Source organism: Rhinopithecus roxellana, chromosome 1, assembly GCF_007565055.1.
Source record: "Rhinopithecus roxellana isolate Shanxi Qingling chromosome 1, ASM756505v1, whole genome shotgun sequence".
Taxonomy (NCBI): domain Eukaryota; kingdom Metazoa; phylum Chordata; class Mammalia; order Primates; family Cercopithecidae; genus Rhinopithecus; species Rhinopithecus roxellana.
In genome coordinates, this window is record NC_044549.1 from 201,652,898 (window position 1) to 201,665,632 (window position 12,735).

At 42.3% G+C, this 12,735-nt stretch overlaps 1 protein-coding gene across 5 annotated transcripts in view; it reads right to left on the minus strand.

Annotated features, from left to right (window-relative positions):
* MAP4 (microtubule associated protein 4) overlaps nt 1-12,735 on the minus strand; it is a 228,598-nt gene that overhangs the window by 140,486 nt on the left and 75,377 nt on the right. For all 5 annotated transcript variants that reach the window (XM_010374739.2, XM_030936494.1, XM_010374729.2 and 2 more), the window contains exon 2: nt 3,634-3,875. In XM_010374739.2, coding sequence (XP_010373041.1) covers nt 3,634-3,856 — 223 coding nt within the window. In that variant the 5' untranslated portion in view covers nt 3,857-3,875. The remainder of the gene's footprint in view (nt 1-3,633; nt 3,876-12,735) is intronic.

Sequence of the window (12,735 nt, forward strand, 5' to 3'; positions counted from 1 at the left end):
ACACTTTTGCAAGCAATTATAGTAACTTTTTTTTTTTTTTTTTTTTTTTTTGAGACAGAGTCTTGATCTGTCACCCAGGCTGGAGTGCAGTGGCATGCTCTCCACTCACTGCCACCTCCATCTCCCAGGTTCAAGTGATTCTCGTACCTCAGCCTCCCGAGTACCTGGGATTACAGGTGTACACCATTACTCCTGGCTAATTTTTGTATTTTTAGTAGAGGCGGGGTTTCCCCATGTTGGCCAGGCTGGTCTCAAACGCCTGACCTCAGGTGAGCCGCCTGCCTTGGTCTCCCAAAGTGCTGGGATTACAGGCATGAGCCACTGCGCCTGGCCTGGAGTAAATATTTATATGGATATAATTAGATCTTAAACTCTCAGTACTTCTTTAAATGAGTTGTGGTCTGCCCCCTCCCCAACACACAAATTAAACATATATTAAGGAAGCAGGTTTTCTTCTTCCACTTAGGCTGTAGAAAGCCAAAAGAGATATCACTCCCACCCTAACAATAAGAAACAGCGAGATCAACTACGAAAAACTTGAATTCATTGGAAAGCTACCTAGTAGTATGAAATCCAAAGAAAGACAAGCCCCTCCAGGAAATATGGGAGGTGAACACCAGCTCTCCTGTGTCAGAGCATGTGCAGAAGAGACACTGGGTACCCTACAAGCAAGTAAGAAAAATTCAAGCAAAAATTGTAGTGATTTGTTAAAGGTAAGTGAAGGCTAGCACGAGACTATGGGGCCCCTCAAATCCACAGACGCAAAGGGAATTCACACTCATTTGCAGGATTGTCTTTGCAGATGTCTGCTGCATGCTCACAGGAAAGACTGGAAGCAGGGTGAGGGACCAGATACAGTCTCCCTCCATGCTACAGACCTGGAGAAGGCCACCACCATTAAGGGAAAAGCATGAATTCCTCCCCTGGGATCTTTCTCTCCTGGGGAAGAAGTACCAAACTCTGTCAGTCCCAGAGCACACCGGCTGTAGCTAGGGAAAGAGTAATAGAAACATACTTTATAAACCTAAGAGAGGAGCAAAAAAAACTCCTCATCCAGGATCCTACACCAATACCATTAGAAGACTCTACTACTGTGAGAAGGATAATACCATTGAGAAAGACCCAACCCATGAGATATAAGCACAGGATTAAGCACAAAATGGGACAATAAAAAAAAAACAAACTCTGCCCACCACCTGGCTAGAACTCTTCTGATAAAAGAGGGAAAAGAGAATGGACAAGGACCCCTCTGAGGCCTGGGTACACAGGGAAGGCTGGAAGAGTGGAGCAAGCACATTAAAGAAATACCTTCCGGCGCCTCAGTCCCCACTCTAAGCACAGAATTAAAGGGATTGAAGACAGTAGTACACTGAAGGCAATTATAGTAACAACAAAACCCAAAACTAGCTCAGCTCCTATTTAAATTGAATAAACCTAAGAGACATGCCCATTTCCAAGCATAAATACCTTTTGGCCTGAGCCTACTATTTTACATGTGAGATCTAGCATTCAATCAAAAACTAAGATACACACATACACACACACCCACACACACACACACACACACACACACACGGCAATCAGACTGAGAGATGACCCAGATTTTCAAATTATCACACAGAGATTTAAAACAACTATGATTAACATGTTAAAGTCTACAGTAGAAAAGGTGGAAAACATACATGAACAGATGGGAAATTTTAGCAGAAATAAGGAAGCTCATAAGAAAGAGGCAAACAAATACTAGAAATTAAAAACATAAAAGATGCTGAAGTAGATAATGCCACTGAAAGCTCATCATTAGATTCAACACAACTAGGAAAAGAATTGGGGAATTGGACGATAGGTCAAAAGCAAGTACCCAAAGTAAAACACAAACAGAAATAAAGAGAGAAAAAAACTAACAATGCATCCAAGAGATACAGGACACCATCCAGTAATTTAACAAAAATATAATTGGAATCCCAGAAGGAGAAAAGAAAAAGAATGGGGCAGAAGAAATATTTTAAAAGATAATGGCCAAAAATTTCCCAGAGTTAACCACTTCAGAAGCACAGATCAAGAAGCTCAGAGAAGACCAAGCAGAAAAATTCCAAAATATCATCTAAACACAACATATTTAAACTGCTAAAAGACAAACATAAAGATAAAATCTTAAAGGCAGACACAAAGAGGAATTCACAAAGGAAATATTTTAAAATATTTTTAAATAAATGAAAATAAAATACAACATATCAAAATCCATGGGACACAGCTAAAATGGTGATTAGAGGGTAATTTATAACATTAAGTAATTACATTAGAAAAGAAATGTCTCAGATCAAAACCTGATTTAAGCTGTCACCTTAAGAAACCAGAAAAAGAATAAATCAACTTAATTTAAACAGAAGAAAGGAAAGAAATAAAGATATGAGAAGAAATTAAAAACAGAAAGACAATAGAAAAAAAAATTAATGAAACCAAAAGCTGGATCTTTCAATACAATTGATAAACCTCTATCTAGACTTATCAAAAAAATAAAAAGAAAAAAAGAAACATCACAAATGACTAACATAAGAACTGAAAGAGGGGATATAACAGATTCTACATTAAAAGCATATCTCCATTAGTTTGTAACATTTATGCCAGGAAACTGACCAAGGAATTCCTTGAAAGATACAAGCTACCAAAGCTAACTTAAGAAACAGATAACCGGGGCCGGGCACGGTGGCTCAAGCCTGTAATCCCAGCACTTTGGGAGGCCGAGATGGGTGGATCACGAGGTCAAGAGATCGAGACCGTCCTGGCTAACAAGGTGAAACCCCATCTCTACTAAAAAAATACCAAAAAAAACTAGCTGGGTGAGGTAGCGGGCGCCTGTATTCCCAGCTACTCAGGAGGCTGAGGCAGGACAATGGCGTAAACCCGGGAGGCGGAGCTTGCAATGAGCTGAGATCCGGCCACTGCACTCCAGCCTGGGCCACAGAGCGAGAGTCCGTCTCAAAAAAAAAAAAAAAAAAAAAAGAAAAGAAACAGATAACCGGAATAGTTCTACAATCTCTGAAAGAAACTAAATTCCTAGTTTAAAAATCTGACAGAAAATTCCAGGCCCAGATAACTTTATTGATGAATTCTATCAAACACTGAAAAGAAGAAAAAAGTATCAATTCTATGCAAACTATTCTAGAAAAGAGAAAGAAGGGAACACTTCCCAATTCATTTTATGATGTCGGCGTGACCTCAATTCTAAAACTGGACAGAAGACATTATGAGAAAAATACAGACCAATTCCCTCATGAACACAGATACTAAAATACTCAACCAATTATTAGCACATCTGATCCAGGAAAAAGGCAAATTTCTCTTAAAGGCTTTAATTATGCTTTAATCCTAACCTGTGATGACCCCAAAGACAACAAATGGCATCTGATTCCAGTCTAAATGAAGAAATATTAGGGTTAAAAGTTATCTACAGACTCACGAACACTCAAAGGGTGGTAAGTCTACCTTCTCGGTTTCTAATAAAGACATACAAAGTTACTAGCCTATACTAAAAAAACTCAGCTCAATTCTTAGTTTCCAAGATTACGACCAAAGGCATAATCCCTAACCTGCTTTCTGAACATATGTAAGCAGTCTGGTTTAAATACTTACCTTCAGCCTGGCTAGTTTCTGAGCATGGTTTCTTCTTTGACTCTGAGTTTCCGGTTTTCTCATCAACATCCAGGAGAGGAATATAGTCTGTTTTTCCAACAGTTTCTCCCACAACATCATCAAAGGCCTCTGCCTCTAGTGTGGCAATGAAGTCTCGCTTTATCTCTTCCTCAATGTCTGGAGACGGCTCTGTTAATGCATCTGCAAGACTGAGGTCGGCCATTCTGCACTGCTGCAACTGCCTGGTGAAAAGGAAAAAGATGTTTCATGTGATGAGCACTGCAAAAGGAAAAACATTCTAGAAACTCTTGTCAATTGTTTGAAACAAACAAAAGAATCAAAATCTAAGATTTTACAGCCAGAAGAGGCTCCCTCATTTGAAAGATGAGAAAATTAAAGCTAAGAAATGGACAGTCTTACCCAAGGTAACTCACTGCTAGTTATTCTTTTCTCACATTTCTGGGGGGTGGGAGGAGGTGGCGGTGGCAGGACAAAGCAATTGCGATTGTGTCCTTTCTATTTGTAAGAAAAGTGAGGTGCAAAAAAACCCACAATCAACATATCCAAAGCTATAGCCAGTAAGACTCAAATCAGGTCTTTACATAGTTACATTACTATCGGACAAATGAAATCAACTTTCTTGACCAAAGACTGTGAGTATGGGCCTTATCTTGGAGTAAGCACCTGCTTCTTCATGAATCACTTGTGGATAGCCCTGTCAACCAAACTACTTAGCTCTGCCAGCATAAAAAAAAAAAAGGCACATTTCCCTCAATTAGCTAAGGGAAATGGTCCCTCTCTGTAGTCATGTATATTACCATTTTTACAGACTACCAGCTTCTTAATTACATAATCTGCAGTTAAAAAGTAATTCTACTGGCAGCCATAAAAAAGAACGAGATCATGTTCTTTGTGGGAACATGGATGGCAAGCTGGAGGATATTATTTGCAGCAAACTAACGCAGGAACAGAAAACCAAATACCACGTGTTCTTACTTATAAGTGGGAACTAAACGATGAGAACTTATGAATACAAGGGAGGAAACTGCAGACTCTGGGGTCTACTGGAGGGTGGAGGGTGGAGGGTGGGAGGAGGGAAAGGAGCAGAAAAGATAACTACTGGGTACTGGACTTAATTGAAATAATCTGTACAACAAACCCTTGTGACATGTGTTTACCTATGCAACAAACCTTCACATGTACCCTTGAACCTAAAATAAAGTTAAAAAAAAAAAAAAAGTAAATCTACTATAAGTAAACCATAGATGAATAGCCTAGAAAATACAGAAATAATGTAGTAAAAAGAGCCAAAGGGGCCAGATGCAGTGGCTCACACTTGTAATCCCAGAACTTTGGGAGCCCAAGGCAGGCGGATCACTTGAGACCAGGAATTCAAGATCAGCCTGGCCAACATGGTGAAACCCCATCTCTACTAAAAATACAAAAATTAGCAAGGCATGGTGGTGGACACCTGTAATCCCAGCTACTTGTGAGGCTGAGGTAGGAAAATCGCTTGAACCCGGGAGGCGGAGGTTGCAGTGAGCCGAGGTTGCGCCACTGAACTCCAGCATGGGCGATAGAGTGAGACTCTGACACCCCCACCAAAAAAAATTAAAAAAAATTAAAAAAAAAAAAAAAAAAAAAAAAAAAAAGAGCCAAAGACCTGCAATAAATTGAGCACCATTCAAATGCAGGGTGTAACAGGAAATAAAGTGTGCAAAGTACTACGCCTGCTTTCAAAGAGTCTAACAGAAACTCCAAGAGACTCCATAGGATAAGTTGACATACAAGCTATGGTGTTGACAAGGTAAATACAAGTCAAACAGATCCTCAGTTGCATAATGTAAAGGCTACTACTTGTGTTTATCCAGAAATCTATTCTTCTATCTCCCCTAATAGAAACCAATCCCTACCCCTATAGGGTTTGGGACATGACTAGAGTTGGGTCAATCAGAAGTCAAGAAGAAGACAGTTGGAAAGGACCATTTATTGACCACACACTGGAAGAAACGTCCATGAGTGACAGCTATTTGGTTGCCCTGGTTGACTACTACAAGTCTAAGTGAGCAGCCTTCATCTTTCTTTTGCCTAATTTAGTAAATCTATTTCTGTTGTTTACAATGGAAGAATCTCAACTAATACATAGTCTTTCTCCAACCCACACTTTAAAAAGTCAACATATACTATGATTCAAGTCACTTAATTGTCAGGCTTTCCTTTTAAGCTCTTCTCCACCATCTACCCCTCTCTCCAACAAATGTACTTAGAAAAAAGAAACAGAATTAAAGCAAGGAATATGGTCCTATCTTTCTTCCTTCCTATTCTATCTTCATCTTTGTTCCCACACACTCCCGTCCTCCCACTTACATGGTATGAGGCTACCATGATTACAAAACATGTATAAAGCAAATACTTTCAGACCCTGAAAAATCAGAATTCATCTTACCCCCAATTCCCAAATCCAACAAGCAAAGGGTGTTGCTATATATTAGAGTGGTGGCACAGAGGCTTAAGAATCAAGATCTGACACCCAGTTAGTAAGTACCGACAGGATAATTAAGGCCAGGGGCAAGACCTACATCTTCTAGGCAAGTGCTTAGAAAAAAAAAAATAATATGTGTTCAGTACTCGGAATGCTGGAGATAGTTTGTCTCTACCTATATGGGGCTTAGTGAAAACATTCATTACATATTCTTTATATTATCTAAGAAAAAAATACAATACCAAGATTTGGAAAGACACTAAATAATCAATCATATTTACATAGACTTCCAAATAAAATCTTTAAAAATTTCAAATAAATTTAAGCCTTCTTCCATGTGCCTAACTTTACGAGTTTTCCTATTTGAGATAGCAACCTTAATTCCTCATCAATAATTTTAAATGACTATCTTTTCAAATTCTAGATAGTACCATCATACAAAAAGGTAGTAGAAAGAGCTGTTTCTCTGATTTCTTTTCTTTTTGACGTGGAGTCTCACCTCACTGCAACCTCTACCTCCCAGGTTCAAGTGATCCTCCTGCCTCAGTCTCTCGAGTAGCTGGGATTACAGGTACGCACCACCACACCCAGCTAATTTTTGCATTTTCAGTAGAAACAAGGTGCCACCATGTTGGTTAGGCTGGTCTCGAACTCCTAACCTCAAAGTGATCCACCCACCTCAGCCTCCCAAAGTGCCAAGATTATAGGTGTGAGCCACTGCACCCGGCCTGATTACTTTTCTAAAAAGCAAATGTGTTATTTAAATTTCCTGTGACTATATTAACGATTTCCTAAATCATATCTTTTTATTTTTTACTTTTTTGAAACGGAGTTTCACTCTTGTTGCCCAGGCTGGAGTGCAATGGCACCATCTCAGCTCACCACAACCTCCACCTCCCAGGTTCATACGACTCTGTCATTGTAATACTTGGAATTTGATTAAGTTCATTTAGGTCTCAAAAAATGTCAAAAGATACTTGTGACCCAGGTGTGGTGGCATGCACCTGTAGTTCTAGCCTTTCAGGAGGCTGGGGCAGGAAGACTGAGACTAGAAGTTCTAAGCTACAGTGTGCAATGATCACGTCTGTGAATAGTCACCACACTCCAACGGGTGTGCAGCCACGATTGCCTCACTGCACTCTAGCCTAGGCGACAGAACTAGACTCTGTCTCAAAAAAAAAAAAAAAAAAAAAAAAAATCACACTCTGAGCCTGGCGTGATGGTTTACACCTGTAATCCCAGCACTTTCAGAGGCTGAGGTGAGAGGATCACTTGAGACTAGGAATTCAAGACCAGCTAGGCAACATACTGAGACCCTGCCTCTACAAAAACTAAAACAAATAAGCTGGACATGGGGGCAGATGCCTATAGTCCTAGCTACTCAGGAAGCTGAGGTAGCTTGAACCTGGGAGGTTGAGACTGCAGTGAGCCATGACTGTGATGGTACCACTGTACTCCAGACTGGGTGACAGAGTGAGACACTGTCTCGAAAAAATTTTAAAAATAAAAATAAAAAATAAATAGGGTACAGAGGCTCATGCCTGTAACCCCAACAATTTGAGAGCCTGAGGCAGCTGGATCACTTGAGACCAGGAGTTCAAGACCAGCCTGGCCAACACGGTGAAACCCCATTTCTACTAAAAATACAAAAATTAGCTGGGCGTGGTGTCACACACTTGTGGTCCCAGTTACTCAGGAGGCTGAGGCATGAGAATCACTGGAACCTGGGAGGTGGAGGTTGAAGTGAGCCGAGATTGCACCACTGCACTCCAGCCTGGGTGACAGAAAAGTTGTCTCAAAAAATAAAAATTAAATTTAAAAACTTTTAAGTAAATAAGTAAAAAATAAATCACACTCTGGCTGTTAACATTAAGGCCAAAAATAAATATACAAATAAATAAAAAAAATTAAACAAATTTAATTCCATTTAGAAACATCTAATAACTATAATAAAGTTAAATCCAATTTAATCAGTCTGTTAGAAGAAAAATAGCAACAAGAGCAAATTATGTCAAAGAAAGACGTGCACTGAGAGAGTTTAGTAATAGATGTCATAAAGAAGTTGTTGAATCCTCTCCATAAAAAAGTAAATATGGGCCAGGCGCAATGGCTCACACCTGTAATCCCAGCACTTTGGGAGGCCGAGACGGGCAGATCACGAGGTCAGGAGATCGAGACCATCCTGGCTAACACGGTGAAACCCTGTCTCTACTAAAAAAATACAAAAAACTAGCCAGGCGAGGTGGCGGGCGCCTGTAGTCCCAGCTACTTGGGAGGCTGAGGCAGGAGAATGGCGCGAACCCAGGAGGCGGAGCTTGCAGTGAGCTGAGATCCGGCCACTGCACTCCAGCCTGGGCGACAGAGTGAGACTCCATCTCAAAAAAAAAAAAAAAAAAAAAAAAAAAAAAGTTAGCCAAGGATGGTGCATGCCTGTAATCCCAGCTGCTCGGGAGGCTGAGGCAGGAGAATTGCTTGAACCCAGGAGGCGGAGGTTGCAGTGAGCCAAGATCACGCCACTGCACTCCAACCTGGGTGACAAAGTGAGACTCTGTCTCCAAAAAAAAAAAAAAGGTATTAAATTGGACAAAACTGTTACCAACAGCCATTCCAAAGCACTGGACATTAATAAACTGTAGAACACAAGTTGAGAAGCTTTGCATTCTTGAAATCTGCTTGAACTTTGGTTAAGACCAGGAAGAGTCTATGGCCCTTTTGTCTAGAGCTATTTCCACTCCCATCTTAGCCCACAGCCCAGTTTGGTCAGCAAGAATTACACTTTTATTAGTATGATGGTTAATAATGAGTGTCAACTTGATTGTATATGTTGCCAGGCAAGATAATGATGATTTTCCTCACAAGGTACCTGCAATACCCATTTGCTTCTAGACCAATAACTCAAGTCCTGCAGGTCCCTAGAGGTGAGGTTGAGAGTGTGACCCAGGAGGAGGTGCGCTACACTCAAAAAGAACTGTTCTCGGCTGGGCACGGTGGCTCACGCCTGTAATCCCAGCACTTTGGGAGAACGAGGTGGGCGGATCATGAGGTCAGGAGTTTGAGACCAGTCTGGCCAACATAGTGAAACCCCGTCTCTACTAAAAATACAAAAAATTAGCCAGGTGTGGTGTTGTGCACCTGTAATCCCAGCTACTTTGGGAGGCTGAGGCAGGAGAATCACATGAATCCGCGAGGCGGAGGTTGCAGTGAGGCGAGATTGTGCCACTGCACTCCAGCCTGGGCGACAGAACAAGACTCCCTAAAACAAAACAAAACAAAAAAGAACTGTTCTCTAATTTATATAAACAGCAATCTGGAGAACAGGCATGGGAATGGATATTAAGGGTATGGGATAATGGTGGAAGGCACATAGAGTTGGATCAGGATGAATTTATTGATTTGGGTGCACTAAGTAGGGACTCTGCATTTAATGTTGCAGCTCAGGAAGTTAAAATAAGGTTCTAATAGTTTATTTGCTTGGTTAGCTGAAATATGCATTAAAAGATGGCCCACTGTGAGGGAGCTGGAAATGCCTGATATCTCTTGGTTTAATGTAGAGGAAGGGATCCAAAGGCTTAGGGAGATTGAGATGGTGGAGTATCCAATACTCACTTTAGACCTACTCATCGCAGCCGGGAGGGTCCAGAAGATATACCCTTGACCAATGCCTTGTGACTACCAATGCTTTGTAGTCACTCAACTACAAAATTGAAATACGACGGGAATAACTGGATCCCAAAGTGGCAGGGGCCAACTGACAGCACTCAACCATCAAAGGCAAGGTAAGCGTAGCTACCGTAATGGACAACAGAGGCAAAGTGACAATCAGAATAGTCTGACTCATGTAGAGCTCTGGCATTGGCTAATTAATCACGGTGTTCCTAGAAATGAAACAGACAGGAAGCCTACTGCATTCCTACTTAATTTATACAAACAGAAAAATTCTAGGTCGAATAGATGAAAGACTAATTTGAATTATAAAAAGTGAATCATGGCCCCTCAATCAAATGGAAATCAATCAATTTCCAGACTTTAGCCAGTTTACAGACCCAGAACCTCTTGAATGAAGGCGAGGCCAGGTTCCCTTGAGGAAGGACCCCACTACATTACTGACAATTTATGCAGTGAATCTTTCTCCCATCCTTCCCCAAGGAGACCTCCATCCAACCTTTCACTTTGGGGACTACTGGACACTGGCTCTGAGCTGACGTTGATTCCAGGGGACTTAAAACATCATCGTGGTCCTCCAGTTAAACTAGGGGCTCATGGAGGTCAAGTAATTAATGGAGTTTTAGCTTAGGTCTGACTTACAGCGGGTCCAGTGGGTCCCTGGACTCATCCTGTGGTCATTACCCCAGTGCCAGAATGCAGAATTGGCACAGACATACTTAGAAGCTGGCAGAACTCCCACATGGGTTCCCTGACAGCTAGGGTGAGGGCTATCATGGTGGGAAAGGAAGCCCTTACAGCTGCCTCTACCTAAAAAAATAGTAAATCAAAAACAATATCGCATCCCTGGAGGGACTGCAGAGATCAGTGCCACCATCAAGGACTTGAAAGATACAGAAGTGGTGATTCCCACCACATCCCCGTTAACTCTCCCATTTGGCCTGTGCAGAAGACAGATGGATCTTGGATAGTGGATTATCATAAGCTTAACCAAGTGGTGACTCCAATTGCAGCTGCTGTACCAGATGTGGTTTCATTGCTTCAGCAAATTAACACATATCCTGGTACCTGGTATGCAGCCATTGACTCTGCAAATGCCTTTCTCCACTCCTGTCCATAAGGACCACCAGAAGCAATCTGCCGTCAGCTGGCAAGGCCAGCAATATACCTTTACTGTCCTACCTCAGGGGTATATCAACTCTCCAGCTTTTTGTCATAATCTTAGTTGGAGAGATCTTGATCACTTTTCGCTTCCGCAAGATATCACACTGGTCCATTACATTGATGACATTATGCAGAGTGGATTCAGTGATCAAGAAGTAGCAAACACACTGGACTTATTGTGACATTTGCATGCCAGAGGATGGGAAACAAATCCGACTAAAATTCAGGGACCTTCTGTCTCAGTAAAATTTCTAGGGATCCAGTGGTGTGGGGCCTGTCCAGATATTCCCTCTAAGGTAAAGGATAAGTTGCTGTGTTTGGCCTCTCCTACAACCAAGAAAGAGGCACAATGCCTAGTGGGCATATGTGGATTTTGGAGGCAACACGTTCCTTATTTGGGTGTATTACTCCAGCCCATTTACTGAGTGACCTGAAAGGCTGCCAGTTTTGAGTGGGGTCCAGAACAGGAGAAGGCTCTGCAACAGGTCCAGACTGCTGTGCAAGCTGCTCTGCCACCTGGGCCATATGACCCAGCAGATCCAGTGGTGTTTAATGTGTCAGTGGCAGATAGGGATGTTGTTTGGAGCCTTTGGCAGGCTCCCATAGGTGAATCGCAATGGAGACTTCTAGGATTTTGGAGCAAGGCCTTGCCATATTCTGCAGATAACCACTCTTTTTTTTTTTTTTTTTTGAGATGCAGTGTCACTCTCGCCAAGCTGGAGTGCAGTGGTGCGATCTCGGCTCACCGCAACCTCCACCTCCTGGGTTCAAGCGATTCTCCTGCCTCAGGCTCCCAAGTAGCTGGGAATACAGGTGTGTGCCACCACTTTCAGCTAATTTTTGTATTTTTAGTAAAGATGGGGTTTCACCATGTTGGCCAGGATGGTCTCAATCTCTTGACCTCGTGATCTGCCCACCTCAGCCTCCCAAAGTGCTGATTACAGATGTGAACCACCATGCCCAACCAACTACTCTCCTTTTGAGAGTCAGTTCTTGGCCTGTTACCGGGCTTTGGTGGAAACTGAATGTTTGACTATGGGTCATCAAGTCACCATGTGACCTGAACTGCCTATCATGAGCTAGGTGCTTTCAGACCCATCTAACCATGAAGTGGGTTGTGCATAGCAGCATTCCATCATCAAATGGAAGTGGTATATGCGTCATCGGGCTCAAGAAGGTCCTGAAGGCACAAGTAAATTACATGAGGAAGTGGCTCAAATGCCCATGGCCTCCACTCCTGCCACCATGCCTTCTCTCCCCCAGTCTGCATCGATGGCCTCATGGGGAGTTCCCTATGATCAGCTGACAGAGGAAAAGAAGATTAGGGCCTGCTTCACAGACGGTTCTGCATGATATGCAGGCACCACCCAAAAGTGGACAGCTGCAGCACTACAGCCCCTTTCTAGGACATCCCTGCAGGACAACGATGAAGGGAAATCTTCCCAGTGGGCAGAACTTAGAGCAGTGCACCCGGCTGTGCACTTTGCATGGGAGGAGAAATGGCCAGATGTGTGATTATATACTGATTCATGGGCTGTAACCAATAGTTTGGCTGGATGGTCAGGGACTTGGAAGGAGCATGACTGGAAACTTCGTGACAAAGAAATTTGGGGAAGAGGTATGTGGATGGACCTCTCTGAGTGGTCAAAGACTGAAGATATTTGTATCCCGTGTGAGTGCTCACCAACGGGTGACCTCAGCGGAGGAGGAGTTTAATAATCTAATGGATAGGACGACCCATTTTGTGGACACCACTCAGCCTCTTTCCCCAAAACCCCCTGCCATCGCCCATG